At 34.3% G+C, this 20437-nt stretch overlaps 1 protein-coding gene across 8 annotated transcripts in view; it reads right to left on the bottom strand.

The window, feature by feature from the left end:
* FMN1 (formin 1) overlaps nt 1-20437 on the bottom strand; it is a 172622-nt gene that overhangs the window by 17235 nt on the left and 134950 nt on the right. For all 8 annotated transcript variants that reach the window (XM_030274542.4, XM_030274539.4, XM_041716679.2 and 5 more), the window contains one exon: nt 19762-19854. In XM_030274542.4, the coding sequence (XP_030130402.4) occupies nt 19762-19854 (93 nt within the window). The remainder of the gene's footprint in view (nt 1-19761; nt 19855-20437) is intronic.

The raw sequence follows: 20437 nt of genomic DNA, 5'->3' as shown, positions 1-20437 counted from the left end.
CTGCATTGAATGGCATTGAAATTAAATCCTCAATGGAGTCTCCTTCAAGAACTTGCTCATTCTTTGCTCAAGCTATTATAATCTTTTTAACTTCCACAACCTGTTGTGGCAAGTGTTCTATAGCCCAACTATAAGCAGCACATTTTGTTTATTTTTAAATGGACACCTGGTATCACTCTTGTATCAGAGAAAACCTGACTGCAGTGAACACTGAAATACGGTGTCTTAGGGTGGTTTTGAAGCAAATTTCCTCAGTATTCCCCATTTATTGAGCAGTGATTTGGTTTGCAGGTAGGTTTTGGTGTTTGTAAACTGAGTTCCATTAGGAGGAAACTAAACAGAAAGCTCCACAGCAAATGTACTGCAATATTTAATAGGGACAAAAGGACCAAAGTAACATTTGGGCCTTCTGACATCTTTGAACACATGAGCAAGATGATCTTATGAATTTGCCTTATGAATCAGATATTTGTGATGATTTCCTTTTAATGAAACGCAGAAGTCAGCATGAAGATTCATGATCTTCTAACAGTTTAAAAATTGAAGTAGTATTAGAGTGAAATGGTAACAAAATCCTCCTACTTATTTTTTCCACATATTCTAATTTTTGAGGATGGAAGAGTACATGAAACACTATACTGAAAATGAGAAAATACCAGAAAATATTTATTTTTAACAGGTCTAATGTATGCACAGCAACTTCCAGTTACAACAGAACCAATACTGGATCTACAAAGAACAAAGGAAAGAAAATACTGGATACCAGCACAGACTGAAAATTGAGAAGGTCAGTAACTAACAGAGGCAAGCCGAGAAAGATGATGCGCTAAGTTGAGAGAAAGGAAAAGAAAGACAAACAAAGAAAAATGGGTAGCCACAACTACACAAAAAATCTCAGTTACTATGCCACTCTAGTGAAAATTTTAACACTCATTGAGTCTGACTAGACAGATTGTCTGTTACTTCTCTCAGACCTTAAATATATGAACCCACATAAGAAGGATAACTCACTGAAGTGTATTGATTTAGCACATTACAGCTTTTCTTTTATTTTTTAGTATTTTATTACTTTCATAATTGAAAGATCTGATGCATATAGTTTTTACAAATTTTCTAAGATTTTTGGAGCAGCGACAATTTCCACAATTACAAGAAAATTGCAACAACTAGCTGTCAGGATGGAGATACCAGAACTCTTAATTTTATATACCAAGGCTAAGTTCCTGTGATTCAAAAATATATGCTTCAAGAACTTTAAGAGACTGCTTTGTAAATTCTAGTGTTTTCTGCATAGGAAAATCACAATCCTAAAACAAGGTATTTGAATTTTTTTTCCCTTGAGGAGGGAGATATGTCTTTTCTGACTCATGTTTTCCAATCAGTCACAGTTAAGATTAAGACAGAATCTATAATAAGATGTAGAAAAAACCCCAACCCAACCAAAACTCAACCTTAAAAGTAAACAACAAAACCCCTACTGACATTCCTCTTGGAACTTTATAAAGCCTGGACAGAGACTGTTAAAACAGTGAAAAATGGTTATTTTGACATTTCTAGTCTTATGGGAACCCACGTTCCTCATTAGTCAAAACTAAAACCTCTTAGGTAGGCATGTTGAAATGTAGCCAAAACATGGACCCCATCCTAGAAACATACTAACCCTTGATTTAAAGGCTGAGGAAGAAAAGTATACCCCCCAAAAGGTTCAGCTGGGTTATCTTTTCCCAAAGTGAGGAAAGTCACATTCTGCGACATTATCAAGTTAGAAGAACAAGTGACAACTGACCATATTTTCTCGGTCTTTGTAAAGCATGAACCATGCTTTGAAAGCATTATCACCATTTGAAAACAGAGATCCCAATCTCTTAGATACTATCATTGGTGATATACTTGGGTATCAGAAGTTGAACCTAGAAGGCTCCCAGGCTAAAAGTGTAGTAGATCTATTTCCACCCTCAAATACAATTGTTATGCAAGAGATTGTTTAATATTAAATTAAACAATTATTAAATTCTTTAATAACCCTGTTTAATCAGGGGCTTTGGAGAGTGGAAGAAAAACCTCAAAGGTGTCCTAGGCGGGAAAAATGACTACAGAAGACCATCAAAAGCTCTACAGTTATACAGTTTTTCTGTTTCTGAACAAAATCCTTGACATGTTCACACTACTAGCATACTCACTATAGTAGTACTACAACCAGAAGGATTAGAGTGGGATGAAATAAGCCTTCTTTGGTTTTGATTTCAACAGACATATTAACACTGAAATTTTTTGAATAGATTTAATTTTTAGGAAATCCTTGACTCAAGCCATATAGCATCATGGAAAGCAAAATTTTCATAGGGATGCACCTGCTAGCACGTGGCATTTCTTTGAGCTGCAAAGAACTACCATGAGCAATCTAAACCCCTTCCCAAGAGCTGCTATTTTAGAATCATCATGAGTTAACTGTGGCCAGTAGCTATGCACCCCACAACCACCCACTCAGTTTTCCCCTTTCCACCTCAATAGGAAGAGCAAAAGTAGAAAAACTTACCAATCAAGATAAACACAGTTCAATACATGAAGATAAGGGGAAGAACAAACTGAAGTGATGCAAGGGCAGAGAGATGCCTTGCCATTTTTGGAGCAATACTACCTCTCCCAAAACCCCTTCCTCTCCTTCATTGCTGAGCATGATATTACATGCATGGAATGCTGAGTTTGAGTTAGCCATTCAGATTATGATCCCTTCCAGTTCTTGCCTACCCTGGCCTATCACTGAGGGGACAGAATGGGACAAAGAGAACGCCCTGACAATGTGCATGCTCAACAATAGCCAAAACACTTCTGTACTATCAACACTGTTTTAGCCACAAATCCAAACCACATCCCACACCGGCTGATATGAAGAATATTAACTCCATCCCAGCTGGACCCAGTACAACAGCACACAGCCATAGAGTAATCATACAGCCATGGAGATGAATCCTAAGATTTAGACAAACTGGATAACTTAGACAAATTAGATAATTTAAATACATGATAATCAAGACTATAGCTATTTTTTTTATTATAGTAAAGGTGTCCAACAACTTGATCCAGAATGTTAAACAATATGTAGTTTTAAATGCAGTATGAAGCTTTATTGTTCTTGCTGATAGCAAAGCCAACAGCATGTAGCTAACAATTCATAAACGTTTTCATAAGTATCATCAACACCCATTTAATCTTTTTACTCTTTGTATAATCGCACTGTCCAGAAAAAGACTGGGCACTACATAAAAGGCCATGAATAGAACACATTACAAATGTTATAAAATAATTTATATTATATAACATGTGAAATTGTATTTTAATACCTGACACTGACAGCATCTGCTTTCTTGAAATGTCAATTTCAAAGTAATGGAAATAAAATTAAGAGCACCTTTTAAACAAATTAAAAAATGTCAAGTGCAAATAAACAAGTATTAAAAAAAAATCCACATATGAATGCAAAAGAATGTAGAATCTGAAAATGGATTGTCTTAATGTTTAATTTTTTTTTTCATTATTACTCTGGAATATATTGTTTTTTAAAAACATGGTTAAACATGGTTTGACTAACAAGGGTGAGTCTGGGTGCTCAGTATGAAAACGGGGCCTTGGAATTGTTAAAGACATGGAAAATAATTTTCTAATCTAGTGTTATATGCTACTAGGATGAAGTTTTTCATCTCATACTGATTGAACCTAGTTTTAGAACTGTTTTATTTTAAAAACATATAATAAAGGATTTAGGAGCAGAGAGTATAGAAGACCTCAGAAATTAGGTACTCACAGTAAAAAAGAATTTAGCAGTTCCAGATATTTATACTTTTAATTCTAATTATTGAGCAAGTTTTCTCAATAATCTTAAATTTTACACAAATTATGATGTTTCAAAAATCCTAAAGGAGTTGTATCCTGATCTAGGAAGAGATTCTCAAGAAACATCTGTCTGACTAGAGCTATACATAAAACCTGAATTTTCTCCTACTTTTACATTTTTATATTGAGTTACTTCTAATATAACCCTGTATTTTGAGAAACAGTAATACTTTTAATTTAGTTCTAAACAGAAGAATTCTTATTACTTAGTTGATTTTATACATAAACATAGCAAACATGAGAGAATACATACAGTGTAAAACATTTTCTGTTTTTTTTCTTGCACTGTATTACATTTCAAATTTGAATATGAGTGCAAGTTATTTCACATGGCTGCAGTCCACCATTCTCATGGTGGTGCATTTTTGCCTTATAAAAATGTTGCATTTCAGAAATAGTGAAAAAATCTTAAATATTCTATACACAACTTCCTAGCAAATAATTTTCTAATACGTATTACTTGATAAACTGTCTTTAGCCAGTTACTAACTTCTAATTGGTGGGCTTTATGAATTCATGGAATTCAACAAACAGCCTGGGGATTCTATATAAGTATTTGACTGTATGATTAATATAGTTTTCTATAACAATGCAAAAAATCCCCAGATAAAACAGCCCCATGCTCATGAAGAGATTTTTCTCCTATGCTGTCAGCTAAACAAGAAGGTCTGGGAGAATGGAATCAATGAAACTTGGGTCTACTGTGGCTCTGTACTTTAGTTAGTTCCCAGATGGATTCATTAATGTTTAATTAAGGGGTGAGTTCATGATATAGCCTTGCTCTCCCTGGAAGGCTAATAGGGTCACTCTTGTCTATTTAGCCACGTATTTTTATTGAGATTTTAAGAGCTTAGTATCTCAGGATCTCTAACCTTGTCACATTTGGTCAAAATTGGACAGTGCATTAAAAATTATTGGCAGGGGAATAATCAACAAGCAGTGTGATCACATGACCTTTTTTCTTTTATCTCATCTTTAAATTAAAATATATCACATTTTTAACACAGAACTTGGCTATGCCATTTTTTTAAGACAGTTTAAATACTGGTATAGACATCTTAAATCCTTTCAAAACAATCTTCAGAACACTTGCTGCCATGAGGTCTTAATCACCCTTCCCTGAAACAGTTCTCACAAGTTTATTTTCCTCTGCAGTGGTGCAAAAGTTTTTTTTAACTAAGAAACCCACATTCAATGATGTGAATGCATAAATGCTCCTACAGCACAGAGTCTCTGCGCACTCTTGGAAAGTTTCTTAACAAACAAGTATCCCACAGATTATCAGGAATATAAATTGCCAACTTGTATCTTAGGTATGTGTCCAGAAAAAAATTAATGTTTACCATATAGAAATTGTTAAATATTAGATTCAGTATTTTTAATGTTATGAAAACATAACGAATTGCAGACACTTGCACACACAGAGAGACACACAATACCAGCAGAACATGCTCAAGCAACACAAATTCAAGAAAGTGTTTATTATCATAGGTAATAAAAATCCAAGGAAATTATGTTTTCTTTTAAAAGTGATAATGCTATCTATAAATGTGCCAGAACAAAGTGTTGAAGGTCATTTTACCAGAACATTAAAACTAACCATGAAGAAAAAAAGTTGTATTTATTTTCATAAATTCTTTTATTTCTTAAAAAGTATGTTTGTTAGTATGATGCATCTATTGTATTTTGTGAAAGAAGATTTTAAAACTAAACTAAAATTAGCTTCCCTACAAAAGAGGAATTTTTTTTCATTAAAACTAGAACACTAGTCTTATTTTCCTGTATTCTGGAGGGATTTGTTACAAAACAAGAGTTAGCATTACATTTTTCAATTTTATTCATTTAATTAAATTATTTGAAACTCCATTCTGTTAAAATGTAACAGACAATAATCTCACATTCTCCCACACTTTGGTGTTCCAGGTAATAACTACTTTTTAAAGCATGTTAGTACTTAGCACTAGAGAGATACATTTTCTAATTCTACTTTCTCTCTAAGAAATGCCTATAATGTTGTGTTTTAATTCCAAGATTAATCTCTGACTAAATGTATCGAAACAGTTTACAGAACTGAAAAATTAGTTGTAATCCTTTCAAACAGAACAAGGTTAAATCCAATCTGTTCTGTGTCTGGGAAAACTAACTATCCAGATTATCTGTAACTACAATCTCTTTTTGTAAGCAGAAGTAAAAATTTTGAAGATTGGCCCACTCTTATACCAAGAACAATATTTTTAAATAGTTAAATGATTATTGAAATCCAGTAGGAAGCACGGCATCTCAAAAAAAAAAAAAAAAAAAGAGCACTACTGAGGAAAAAAATTAATTGATGGTGAACCAATGCTAATCTGTTGGGTAAAGAATGAATAATTATACAAATATAATTAAACTACTTTCAGAAAAGCTGTGTGAAATTTGCAGCCTGAAAAGTTTGAGGAGAGAAAATCCACAGCAATGCCTCCTTCTGTGGAATGACAACAATGATTTATAAAGCTCAAGTTATTTCTGCTGATTGAGCTCAGTTAAGATTGGTTTCACATGATCAGCTTAAGTACAGAAATCCGTGATGTGTAGTGGCCCCACACGTTTGAACACACTAGGACATGCTCTTCTAGGTGATCCAAACCTTGGGGGTGGGGGGGTTAAAAGCTGTTGCTTTGTTTTCCCTATATTTTCCCCTCATTAGGATACACTCCTCTGCAAAGTTAGCCACTTCTGGTGGTCGGGAGCAAAGTCTCATTGTAAATGCACAGCAGGATAGTGGCAAAGCTGAGATTAATTCTCCATAGATTTATATAGACCTTTCTCACTGTTGATTGCTTGTACTGTTTCAAAGGTGCATGCGTTGCCTTTTTTTATTGCTGGTTACTGACTTTATTCCAGCATATGGTGGTTGGCGCCATGACACAAAGTGAACATTTTATACTAGAATTAAAGTGGATATTTGACAGTTTCTGTCAGAAAGTTCAGAGCAAAGAATTTGTGAGACAAGATTTATTGCATATTTTATATGGGACACATCTGTTTCTTTGCTATGTTTCTCTTTAAACAGAAAAATAGCAATGAAGTTTCTTTAAGAAACAAAGGCTGTCAATAAAAAGTATGAACAGAAAAACTACATGAATTAATTTAATCATTTTGACCTTCTAAAAATGTGTCACTTGGAAGTACGTTTGCTCAGCCCTATAGACTATAGATTTTCAAACACACAGCTACCTGTATTTAAGGGTAAATAAAATAAAAATCAAATTAAATCTAAGTATTGATATTGGATATTCACATTTAAAAGCAAGGTGAAATATTAAGGTAGATTTTGCCTATTTTTATAGAATCTGTAGCCGCATTTTAATGGTATGTAATGTGTTAAATAAACACACCTTGTTCTGAAAATGTCTTCTTAAACTATAGATTAATTGTAAGAAGATATATGGCAGACTCACCCACATTTATCTATTAATATCACTAAATCTGATATAGTTTGGCCTCTGAAGTTTAATTTAGTCTTGTTAACACCAGAATCAAAACCGAATTTGAAGCACACCTAGCAGCATCTTGTTCAAGAAAAAAATCTGTATGCATTAAACACGAAATATTTAGCCAACAGCAGTACTGTTCATAAAGATTCACATTTAGTGCAAAACCCGAAGATTCAACTTGAGAAGCATGAAGTTTAAATAGGTAGAATTAAACCAGAACAAAAATAAAGAAAACATTGCTTTAAAATCATATATACTTTTATGAAAAGGCATGGGTGTCTTATTACTTCTAATTAAAGACAACAGCCATGGAAAAATCCCTTCTATTGAAAGACATAAATTTTAAACAAATAGTTATGATATATAGTTAAAAATACTTTTAGGCACAATACTTTCTTAAACAAATGTATTGTAATTTCCTCTACAAAATAACAAATACTTGTCAAATTATCTCATACTTCCAAATGCATTAATTCTTGTTTTTAACTCAAAGATTTTATAGAAAATTAAATTTATGTAGGAAAATTTATGTAGCTACTAGTTTGTAATTTGAAATAAAGTGTTGATAGTAAAAGGGTTCTAAAATCATGGGGATTTAGGGTCAAAAGGAAAATTAAGCTTAGTAGGCCCTGAAAAAAAAAATACCCTGGGTACATGTCGGCCTTGTACCTTGCCTGTGTAGCTAGTACATGATAAATGATATAATTGTTAGATGTGATGATTGTTTAGTAATTAAATATAATTACTGCTTAATTGTAAGAATAATCATGAGAAACTGTGGTCAGGGGCCTAAGAATGATCACGAGAAACTCATGCTTGAATAAAGTCAATGTATACAATAGAACAGTATAAGTTTAATAATTAATATGTAAGTTATATAACGATAGAATATAAAATACGCTCAGCTTGAAATCCATGTTGGAGTCAGAATTGGGTCTGTACCCCTGACTCCCAGAGCTCTTAATAAAAGCACTTGCATATAATCATATCCTCTGATAATGTGTGTTCCAGAATGCTAACAGTGTAAAAAAGAGGCAAACTTGAACCTGGAGTATTTCTCCTTCTTACCACAAATAAAATAGAGGATACTAACATTAAAAATATTTTGTTATGATTCTTTTTAATGATGCTTCTACAAGAAACACCAAACTACATTCAAATACAAGGTACTGATTTTTTTTGCACTTGTCTTCTTTGTGATATACACACAGAAGACTGCATTTGAAAATATGATCTCTCAATTTCTAAATAAAAACCTGCAAACCTACTATTCTCCTTATGGGGAGATCTTGGGAAAAGTAAAGCATGAGTGACACATTAGTCACGTAATTTAATTAATTCCTTGAAACTACTCAGATACAATCATGATGAGAAAAATGAGCTTGCTTATTTTCTATTGACTCTATGCTAGGAGGATAGAATTTTTTCCCTGCGGTGTATGTAAACATTTTTAAATGTTTATGTTTATTCTCATATAAAGGAAAGAAGAGGATATAATATTGGATCACAAGACCAAGGATTTGAGTGCACCAGCTCAGCACATCACTGCAGACTTTGTGCTTGCTGTACCTCTAGGCCTTTATTAATATTAATACCTTTGTGTTTATGAGATAACTCCTATCTCTTGGAAATGGGTTTTACTCAATAATAGCAGTTGATCTGTGGAAAAGGCAATCCCAACTTTCCCATTAGTAGAAGAGCTAAATATAATTGTAGTCTTAGTTAAAGCTTTATTTGACTACCATTTTGATTTAATACTGTCTATTGAACCACACAAACACTATTTCTGAGAAAGATAATTAACACAAATAATTTGCATCTAAATTCTTATGTTGTAATAAAACAGTCACAATGAGCTTAACTCCTCGGGTTTTTTTTCTCTATTAAAACAAGAAAGTCTTGAATTTTTAAGTTAATAAATTGTATGCAGGTGAAAGTAATACGGAATTTGGTTCATCTGCATCTATAACCACAGAATATTCTTTATATCAAGTATTTAAAAGGGCAACTTACTTTAAAAAAAATTCAGAAATTTGGAAAGAAATTTTAAATCCTGAGAACTTTTGCTTCATTCATGAGAAAACCAAACCAGTATCAAATTACATTACAATGAAAAATTACTGGAATTTAAAAGGAAGAACAGTCAAGGGAGAACAGTCAAAGCTCCCCTATCATTATTTCAAATAGACATCATAGAATTAGCTCTCCTAATGAAACCTGGGGATTCTCTCTTCTAGGAATTTCCCAATTACATATAAGGAAAGAATTCCTGAAGTGTAAAGCTTAATAATCTTTAACATATGCCCTATCCAATTCCACTTCAAGTCAATGGTGGGTCAAGCCCTTTGTGTAAAACTGAAGTTAAGGAAACACACTCTAAACATTTACCAATAAACTGTACTGATAACTCCATAGATAATCAAACTAAACACATTTTATAGAGCAGTTTTTTCCTTTTACCATAATTCTTTTTAATGTTTGAAGATTTCTGCTTGGTCAGAGAAGATACACTGCTCTGTATAGTCAGGTATCCCTGCCTGACCTAGGGCACCAGCAACCTCTGTAATACCACATTCTGTTCCAGAGATGGCAACACTTTGTGGAGGGAACTTTCAGACTGTAAGACACTCCCAAGATTAAAGACTTCATACACATGTTTTGTACAAACAATTATAACTGAAGTCAGTTCAGAAGCTGAAGACCTTAAAAAAATTTTTTTGACACTTTCAAAATGGTTGACTTGGGACAGTGTTTAGATAGCTGAAAAATTCTGATGCTAAAAAGTTTGAATTGATTTATATGCCATGAAAGAAGTACTAGTCCAATAAATTTCATACATACATCTTTCAGGAGAAATAAAACTGCTGATTTCTCCACCTCAAGGTGTTCAAAAACATGGTAAAGGCTCTTCACAGGACAAAGGTAAATTTAAAAATATCTTTCTGTGGCATCTGAAGCATTTAGGCACAGAAGTATCAGAGAAATTACAGGAAAGCTTGAATGATGACTTGAAATCAGACTCTTCTTTTACATTTCAGAGAACCCTGTCTTTAATCACAGCTGTAATCTCACAATACTGTATTATCCATATGGTTTTACTCTGTCATTCCTCAATTTTGAGAGCTTAGTAGCAACCTGGTGCTATGTCTTCTAACTAGCTTAAAATTTCTGATAATTGTCCTATGAACATTGTGATTAATGTTTTTGTTCTCAAAACAATGGTCCATCCTGTTCAACAAGGCTGCAGGCTTTACCTGTTCTTATTGCTTAAAGAGGAAATTAGAGTTCACACCATAAAAGAATCTAACCCATAGAGCTTCAATTTCTTGATGAAGTTTTCCCTATCTAGCATTTTTTATCAATCATGCTCAAAAATATTAAAACAGGATATTCATGTGCTTGCACAGGTCCAAAAAATAACTAAGAAAAAGTAGTAACATACCAAAATGACAGAAGTCTACAGAGAAATTCCATGTAATTGCATATCAGATTAAGCATGCTATGGTCACAATCAGTTTGTATTATAAGGTGCACTGCAGGGCATTTCCAGGCTTAATGGTGTGAAATTACAGAGCACAGGGGACAAACACAAGGTAAACGTGACCAGTGTGAGGTTAGGTACTGGGGTCTCTTGAGTGTTTAACTTAAATATTGAACTTAAATATTAAAAGACCCAAACCAAGTGTGTTTGGGTCTTTCAATATTTAAGTGCATGAATCTCTTCTATCCAATCATTTCCAATTCTTGGCTCTGCTCTTTCCTTGCAGTAGTATCCTCCATATATGTAAACAACTGCTCATAAATTATATAATCAAAAGTAATGAATCAGTGAGTATCTTTGTTTCCTTCAATGAAGCTCTGACACAGGTTTAAATTCTATTTGTTCACTGACTGAATAGCAGAACATGAAGACACAAAAGGAAAAAAAGATAAATAGGAGATCATGCAGGAGATTCCTAAGAGTATAGTGAAAAAAAAATAGCTGGACAAAAAGAAAAGCCTAATAGAATCTCTGTGAAAAGCCTACATATATAACCTACAGTTCTGTTTACCTCTAACTCTATAATACAGAAAATGGAAGAAATACAGTGGATTTTAACAGAAAATAGAGGTTATAATCAGAATTTAAAGAGGATGTTGAACTCCACTATAGTGGTTATAGTAAAGGCATCAGTAATTCTAGGAATAGATTTTATAACTATCATATACATAATAATTTTGTATTAAATTGAGGATATTAACATTAACATTCATTATATCACTTAGTTGCTATGAATAGGAAATCCTTCTGTCACAACATGCCAGTGACTTTGTAACAGCCATGGTAATTCAGTATACCACAATCAAATTGAAAGGAAGTTGGAAGGAACTGTTTTCTATAGGAGATTCCCTCCTTGTTTTCTAAAAGGAGATGACATTGCATTTTCAATTACCAGTTCTTCTAAATTACATTAATAATACACATTATAATAGAGTGTAATCTTCCAGTTTCTATAGTAAGTAGTGATATAGTGAAACTGGCTATACTAATTTGATGTACATCTGCTTCAGAAATAATAAATTGAAAGCTTCCTGAAAAGTCATAGCTTTAATTAACACCAATTTTCAGGACTTTGATGTTTATAATTCTTCTGGCAGTGTGGGACAAAGTACTCACTTCAGAGCAAATTCTTATTCTTTGAATCAGTTCATTGTCAATATAGCATTTCTTAGGAGGCATATGGATACAATCACATTCCAGGACAACTTATTTGGTGTCCTATGGACTGGGGCTATTGTCTAACTATATAATCTCGGAGTACCACAGCAGTAAGGGTCTGTGCTTTGCAGACTCATGCCAATTTATGTAAATCACTCTTTCATCTGTTTAAATATGACAATCTTTTGAGTGATGAAAACAGTTATGTCTATCACAAAGTTTGAAAGATTAAAGTAATTCTCCTCTTGGCATATAAAACAGCGTTCCAGATCTGAACACAAACTTTGCCTGGTCTGTAATGTCATTGCTGGGAAGCATAAAAAGTTTTAAGCAAACATTATCACTGCAAGGAAGTATGACATATTTTTCATGTTTGACACTGAACATAAATATCCTCCCACACTGTTTAATGTGAGAACTGCATATGTGTGGCAGAGATAATAAAACATCTCAGTGAAAACAAATGAAATGAAAAAGAAGTTACGATAAGTAGAACAGAAAGAAAGCTTTGAAGTTAAAAGTCTTCATATCTGTACATTTTATTCACAAGAGGAAGACTCAGTATTTGATATGCAGAGTGGATTGTCACACAACCTGGAAGAGTCTCATGCTTTGTAGGAATGATTGTCTGTTCAGAGATAAATTTTTTAGCTGACAGAATAATTGCAGACATAATTGCAGGTAAGAAAAATCCTGGTCAATTTTAAGATCCTTGAACTGCTATTGCTCTTCTGCTGTTGTTTACATATGGTATTTTAACAGACAGCTGTTACTGAAAATTAACAACATTATTAACAATTATTCTTCATTTTCTTAATTCACTTATTCACCATTAAAACATTCAAGAGCTTTACAAATAAAATGCAACACAAGTACGATAATATAGTACGTATTTTAAAGCACAGGGGTACAACACAAGTGGGAAGACGAGTATGTGACTTAATTTCATATACAATTTTAGAATATTTCTCTTTCTTTCTGTTAATGTTCTTCTTGGGGAGAAAAGCCATAATTTTATTGCAGAGAAGCAAGAATTTTAAACAGTTCCCAGAGGTTTCTGATATTTTGGGATGTCATTACAGACAAGCTTTACTAGGTAACTGCTTTGAGTAACAACTTAAAATATAATCTGTATCTGTCTTAAAAATAATATAATATTGTCACACTATGAAAAGAAGTAAGTGTCAGTGTAATTTTCTTCCTAATCTTTGACTGTAGTAAGATGTATAAAGGTATGTCCTGTTGATAGGAGAGAAAGAAAAACCATTATTGTATCTTGGAAAAATGGTGCCTTGGAATGCTCTTAACTTCTGATTCACTACTGCTAAATGATATTAACATTGCTTTATACTTCATAGACTGCTTTGAAAGAAAAGCAGCAATTTTGAGTGGACATATTTTTTTTCTGTAATATAATAAACTATGCTATCGTCCTCCTACACTCAAAATACGTACAGGGCTATAAACTAATAAAAGGTTGCTTTTCCAGAGTTAATGCAATAGATGCTACTAGATGAGAAGAATAAATCACCATGTATGAGCACCTATAGCACAAGAACAACATCTTGGAGAGAATATTTACATATAGTATATGTAACTATACAAGTAGGAAATTATGAACAAGAAATTAAAAGTTGGCCAGCTGCTAGCTTTTATCATAGTCATAGAATGGTTTGGGTTGGATGGGATCCTAGTGGCCATCTAGTTCCAACTCTGCTGCCAGAGGCTGTTTGGAACATGTAAACTAAGTGGTTCAGAGCCCCATCCAACCTGGCCTTGAAAACTTTCAGGAATGGGGCAAACCACAGTTTCTCTGGGCAAATGTTCCTGTGCTTCACCAACCTTACTGTGAAGAATTTCTCTCTTCTTATCCAATTTAAACCTACACTTTCTCAGTTTAAAGCCATTCTCCCTTGCCATATCTCTGCAGATCCTCATGAAAAATCTCTCTCCAGCTCTAGTAGCCTGCTTTAGATACTGGAAGGCTGCTGTAAGGTCCCCCCAGAACTTTCTCTTCTCCAGGCTGAACAGCCCCAACTCAGGTCCAGCCTTCATGGCCCTTTTAATAGAATTTATTTCTTATTTTCATTCCCAATAGACAACCTCAACAATCCTTTGTGGTGCACTTCAACAGACAGATAAGGAAATGTGGATGAAAACTCCTGTTCTACACCAGAAATCCATTTGAAAGTGCACTGGACTGGATGCATGCCCAGGTAGCTACCACAAAAATTGTTAAGAAGAAATCACTCAGCAGTTAAAAGTGGATTTGTGGACTGTTTCCATATGGTTGCTAAGCTTGTCTGAAAAACTCACTAGCTCCTGACATAATGATACAGTGACTAGTTTGGTCTATGACTGTTTTGCTATTGCATAGTCCCATAGATAGCACAGTGTTGACCTTTTATGTAGTATACAACACACAGCAGTTGTAGCAAAGCAATTAGCCTAACCAATGTTTCCCAAGTGTTAGGCTAGAATTCTAAACATAGGAAAATACTTTTTCTTTGGGATTAATCTCAATAAAATACTCTATTTGACAAATCACTCCCTCTCCATCTGACTTGTTACCTTGGTCACTCGGTGTATCACGCACTTTTCCCAAATAGCTTTACTTTCCACTACTAATGAAATTCAAAAACTGCTTTGTCTTGACATCAGTCTACTTGCTTCCCTATGTTCTAAATTAAATTAATTCCTGTAGTAGCAGGGTCTTCATCACCAAGATGCTTTATTCTTAGAGAAATGAAGAGAAGCAGATATGCTTTTCCTATGCTAAGTGTTACAAAGCATAAAGACTTCTTCATTTTCACATTCCAGTTCATAATGGAGGAACCCAAGCCCAGATTCAAGTTTTTACATGCTTTCTGACCTGGACCCAATGACAAAGAATTTGGAAACATATTTTGCAAGATCCTGCATGAATGTGTGCTATTCATTTCTACATTTACTAAAATGGACAAACAATATGAAATAGTCAGGTGGCAAAATAAGAAAAATTTTATTAACATTAGTCACCTACTCCTGTATGTCATTTAGCTTCTGGTTTGTGTTATTCTTGAGGGAATGCACAAGGAGAGTAAGAAATACTATGGAAAACACCAATGGTTAAGGGTCCTTCTAGTGAGCTGCACAGTTGCAGTGACAAAAATTTTTTTGTCCTTGTCAAAATAGAGTATTTCGCATCTTTCTCATCTTTAGTCATCTAAGTATTCTGGTTTTGGTTTTTTTTTTTTTTTGTGGGAGATAGTTTCATATCAAAAGGGGAATTTTCTTCTAAGAATTTTTTAGCAAGAATTTAATGAATTAAAGAGCATTCCAGACCACACATTAATTTCATTCTTTCAAAGACCTTCTTGCATATCATGGCAATTTAAATGGAAAATAATTATGAACATATTTTTAACCACCCCATACAGTAATTTCAGTGGAAATACAGTAAGTAAATACTAATTTATATTAATTAGGTCTCCATACTATAGGAAAACTAATATAATTTGTTACACATTATATAATTAGATTTACTAAATATTATTTCAACTTTCTAACAATCTAAACCTTTTCCAAAAAGCATAGGCATATCAAATACAGCTAGTGAAGCATTAAGACAGTTTACACATGATGTCTTTAATGTGGGATTCACAAAGTACTTGAGAAAGATTATCTTTCACTACAAAATCCAGCAAGAACAATTATTTAACATTCTGCGTACCAGGAAAGAGGAGCACTCTCTGAAAAGGATATTAAGCAACTGCTATCATCACATATAAAGTAGCTAAACTGGGAATAGAACCCAAAGCTTCTGGCACCTAATTCCCTGCTGAAGGCACTGGGCTACATTACATCCAGTTATACAAACCAGCACTGACATCAGCAGAAGTACAGTTTATCCCCTCTGGCATTTTAGAATGTCAGTCTCCATAACACTCTCAGTGTTTTTTGTTACAACACAGCAAGTATTAGATTTAATTGGTATTAATTATAATTAGGAAATGTAAACACGTCAGTAAAGGCAAACCAGGATTTTTTTCCTTACAGTATTTCCAACTTCACATTGACTAGAAATGATGGGAAATGCGCGTGTGGGAAAAACCTCAATATCTATGAGTTCCAGCCCTATTTTCAAGCCAGAAGTTTCAGAAAAGCATCTGAGTTTTGGATACTTGCTGTGAGCTGGCAGAAGGATAACAGAAATTTTTTTTCTTACATTTGCTTAAACCAGCCACAACTCTTTTTTTAAACAAACAAAACTGAAAACAGATGCATATTGGATGCTCAGTATTATCAGCTAACTCCTAATTTCAGAGAAGCAGCTGAGTTTGCAAACACCTCTGACCTTGACATTTGTCCAACACCTATTCTAGGGCCATAAATCAAGATGGGTTTCTGTGTTATTTTTCCCTATCTTTGGTGTGGAATTCTATATGATTTCCATTGTAATGCTGCAGAAACTACAATCCACCATTAGCAATATTCAAATTAATCAGGTGAACAACAGAAAATTAGACAACCTACTGAAAAGTCATCACAGAATAAGGTAGAATAAGATGTCAAAAGATGAGAAGTTAAATTATACAAAATTAAGTACGTCTGATTAGATACCATAAAGCATAACATTATAAAGCAACAGAAGAACAAGGGAACATGAGAAAAAGTGGACAGGTGAGTAATCCAGGTGGTTTTGCTCTTTCTAATATACAAAAGACCTCACAAAAAAGTGTCCAAATAAATATAATATATAGAACTTCCAGGACAGCTGCAGGAATGTATTTTCCCTCTTTTTTAAAAAAAAATACATTATTCCCACACATAAGGATTAAATTTTCCGTCACACTGAAAAAGACAAAAATATCTCAATTTTCACATCAATAGGCATAAACAGGGAAAATATTTTGAAGAATATGTTTTTTCTATTTGAAATGATAATGCACAATTGAACTGCAACTTTATCTAAAGAAGAACTAGTCCTCTTCCAACTGGGTATTTTTATAATATTCCACGCATGAGAAAGTGGAGTGTGATAAAAAGAGTAAGTCAACATTGCAGGAGCAAGCAGGTTCTGGGTTGTCTATATTTTTTAAGGCTTCATTGATATGATTTACCATCCCTTCTGCTGGTTTTAGCTGGTGTGGAGCTAACTTTCTTCACAGAACTCCTATGGTGCTGTAGATCGGATTTGTGACCAAAAGAGTGCTAACGCATCCATGCTTTAGGTATTGCTGAACAGTCCTGCACAGCATTCAAGCCTTCTCTATTTCTAATGCTGATGGTTCAGAAAGTAGGCTGGGGATGAACAAGAAGTTGGGAGGGGCCAAGCCAAATAAATCAAAGGGATAACTCATACCACATGACATCATGCTCAGAAATAAATCTGGGAAAAGAAAGAGGAAGCAGGGGAGAAATTCAGAGTTTTGATGCTTGTCTTCCCAAGTAGAGGTTATGTGTGATGAAATCCTGCTGTCCTGGTAATGTGAAATTTAGAAATATGAGTTCTAAATGGAACTTAGAAATACTGTGGCTGGCAGGATTAGGGAAGTGATAAAACAAAGTGTACTTGACACTGATGAGGCCACACCTTGAATCCTGTGTTCAGTTTTGGGCCCCTCACACACAAGAAAGAACTTGAGGTGATGGAGAGTGTCCAGAGAAGGGCAGTGGAGCTGGTGAAGGGTCTGGAGCACAAGTCTGAGAGCAGCAGCTGAGGGAGCTGGGGGTGTTTAGCCTGGGGAAAGAGAGGATCAGGAGAGGCCTCATCACCCTCTACAAGTCCCAGAGAGCTTGGGGGGGGGGGGGGGGTGTCAGTATCTTCTCTCAGGTAACAAGTGACAGGACAGATATGTCAGGGGAGGTTCAGATTGGATGTTGGAAAAAATGTCTTCATTGAAAGAGTTACCAAGTATTGAAACAGGCTACACAGAAGACTAGAGGAATAACCATCCCTGGAAGAGTTCAAAAAGAGTGTACTTAGGGACATAGAGGTAGAACTGGCAATGTTAGGTTAATGGCTGGACTTGATAATTTTTAAGAAGTCTTTTCCAGCCTTAATAATTCTAAGAAATGGCTGAACACCTGTTCAGTGATGGGAAGCAGTTGATGGAATTCTGTATTTCACATTGCTTGTTCACACAGCTTTTGCTTTCCCTATTGATTTGTCTGTATTTCAATTCACTAATTTATTTCCGTTCACCCTTCCACCCTCTCCTTGCCTCCCCACGGAGGAGCAGGAAGCAAACGGCTGAGTGGTGCTAAGCTGCCAACTGCACGAACCACAGAGTCCTTGTGAGACCCGGGGTGCGGTAAGAATTACAGAATCTGTGGCACCAGTGTGGAAGACACCATTTGGTTAGGGTCTGGCTAGACCTGGGCAAAACTGATCATTGCAATACTTTGGCAAGCTAGAGATCATAATGGTTCTGTAGAAATACAAACATATATATACAGAGTACTAATCCAATCTTGATGTAATTGTTAAACTGTAAGTGAACATTCCCAATTAAATACATTAGAAAGACAATGAAACTGTCCTGCAGTGACATCAAGATTTCCATTACATTTTTTGTTTTAAAAATTCTGTGGCGAGGAATTTGCTACTTAAATACTGTCCAAATACACTTGCACCTAAAATAATTATATCAGATAAGTATATCCATTGAACTCAGTGGCCTAGGAGAAGGGTAAAGGAGAATATTAGCTTATTTACCTGTACAATTTAACTGCTACTTTTTAAACAGCCCATTTTCATTTGTCAAAGTACACAAGACAGCCTCATGAAACAAAGTTATTAAAAAGACATTAGGACAATCTTTATAAAAAGGATTAAGCTAATTAATAAATTACTACAATAATCTTAATGATCACTAATATTCTGTCTGGATGAGCAGATTCAGACAGTTCAACTGACTTCTCAGATCACAATTTCTTCGAGAAATACAATTAAATTTTTAACAATTCTAGTATCTCTGTCAAAAATACAGACTTTTACCTAAATGTTTACCTAAAAAGATTGTACTCCTACAAGGAGAGAAGGGAAAATCTCTTCCTGCATATATTTTCCACAACTCCAGAAGCAATGGTGCTGGCAGAAGCAGGTAATAGGGAACACAGCATGAGAAGGAGCAGGACTGTTGTTTTCAACAGAAACCTGCATTTACATTGTCTTCAGTTGACCACCAAATTGCAACTCAGTTTTCACCCATTGTCTCCAGACACTAACATGGTAAATCACTTTTTATAATGCCTATTTCTCTTTCACACAAGACAAAAATCTTTGAATATTAATAAGTCAGTTCATAAGCTCACGCTAGAGAGAAAAGATGACACGCATATATGTGGACTTTCTCTAAAAGAGTGTCTTTCACTCTTGTCTTTTTTAAGTCTTTGAAGCTTTATATTCCCTCTGACAAATTTAGTCTGCGATTAATATATTTTTCATTTTGCCTACTAATAATAATAAAGAACAAAGCACAAAATAACCAATGGGAAATAGGTGAGATCAAGGGAGTGATTAGCTTTGACAAGTGATGTCTAAGAAATGTATAACATATATCAACATATATGAACATATATTAGGCCCATTAGGAACATAATCCACAGGAATTTTCAGAGGAAACAGATATTTAATGCAGCTTACACTACACATAACTTTATAAACCACTACACTATTTGGCAATAAGTTTTTTTTTCAGATGTGGTTACCTTTCTGGAAGAATTCCTCTAATTTCTCCTTGAAGGGCTGGAGATGCTCTTCAGAAGACTCTCTGCAAACTAGCTTCATCTGCTTTTCAGAGGCTACAAAAAGATGAGACACATTTATGACAGAAGAAATGTACCAGAAGTAGACTTCAGCACCATAGGAGCCTACATCTAAATTAGTCACCTGAATTTACTTTAGAGGTTATAAATAAGCACTAAGGAATCCAGCAATTACACTAATATAAGAAATACAAATACTAGTCAAGCATACTAAATAAAAAATTCTGTATGTGTTTAAAGAGTAGAATTTGTCTTTAATAAGGAATTTGTCCTCAAACTCCTGCAGTGTGCTAGGGCCTGCTACTAACACAGCTTGCCTCACACTCTAATTCTAGATGATATATTTAAAGCTTTAAAGTCTGTTTCTGTGGTGAGTGAAGCATCCTTTGTATCTGGATTGATTTTAATCAATCAGTGCCAGGCATCCCATACTCAAGCATTTTTCCTGCAACAGATGTAGCAATTCAGCATTACTTAAGTGCTCCATCCCCAGACCATGATATGAAACAGTTGAAGTGTGTAAGAAAGTTAACTTGTATTTAAGTGCAATTTGTTTACTATTTAATCTATTTAAGTGCAATTTGTTTGCTATTTAATCTATCTGCTATGTTAAGAACCA

The sequence above is a fragment of the Taeniopygia guttata genome, chromosome 5 (assembly GCF_048771995.1).
Source record: "Taeniopygia guttata chromosome 5, bTaeGut7.mat, whole genome shotgun sequence".
Lineage (NCBI taxonomy): Eukaryota > Metazoa > Chordata > Aves > Passeriformes > Estrildidae > Taeniopygia > Taeniopygia guttata.
This window is presented reverse-complemented; position numbering and strand designations above follow the sequence as displayed.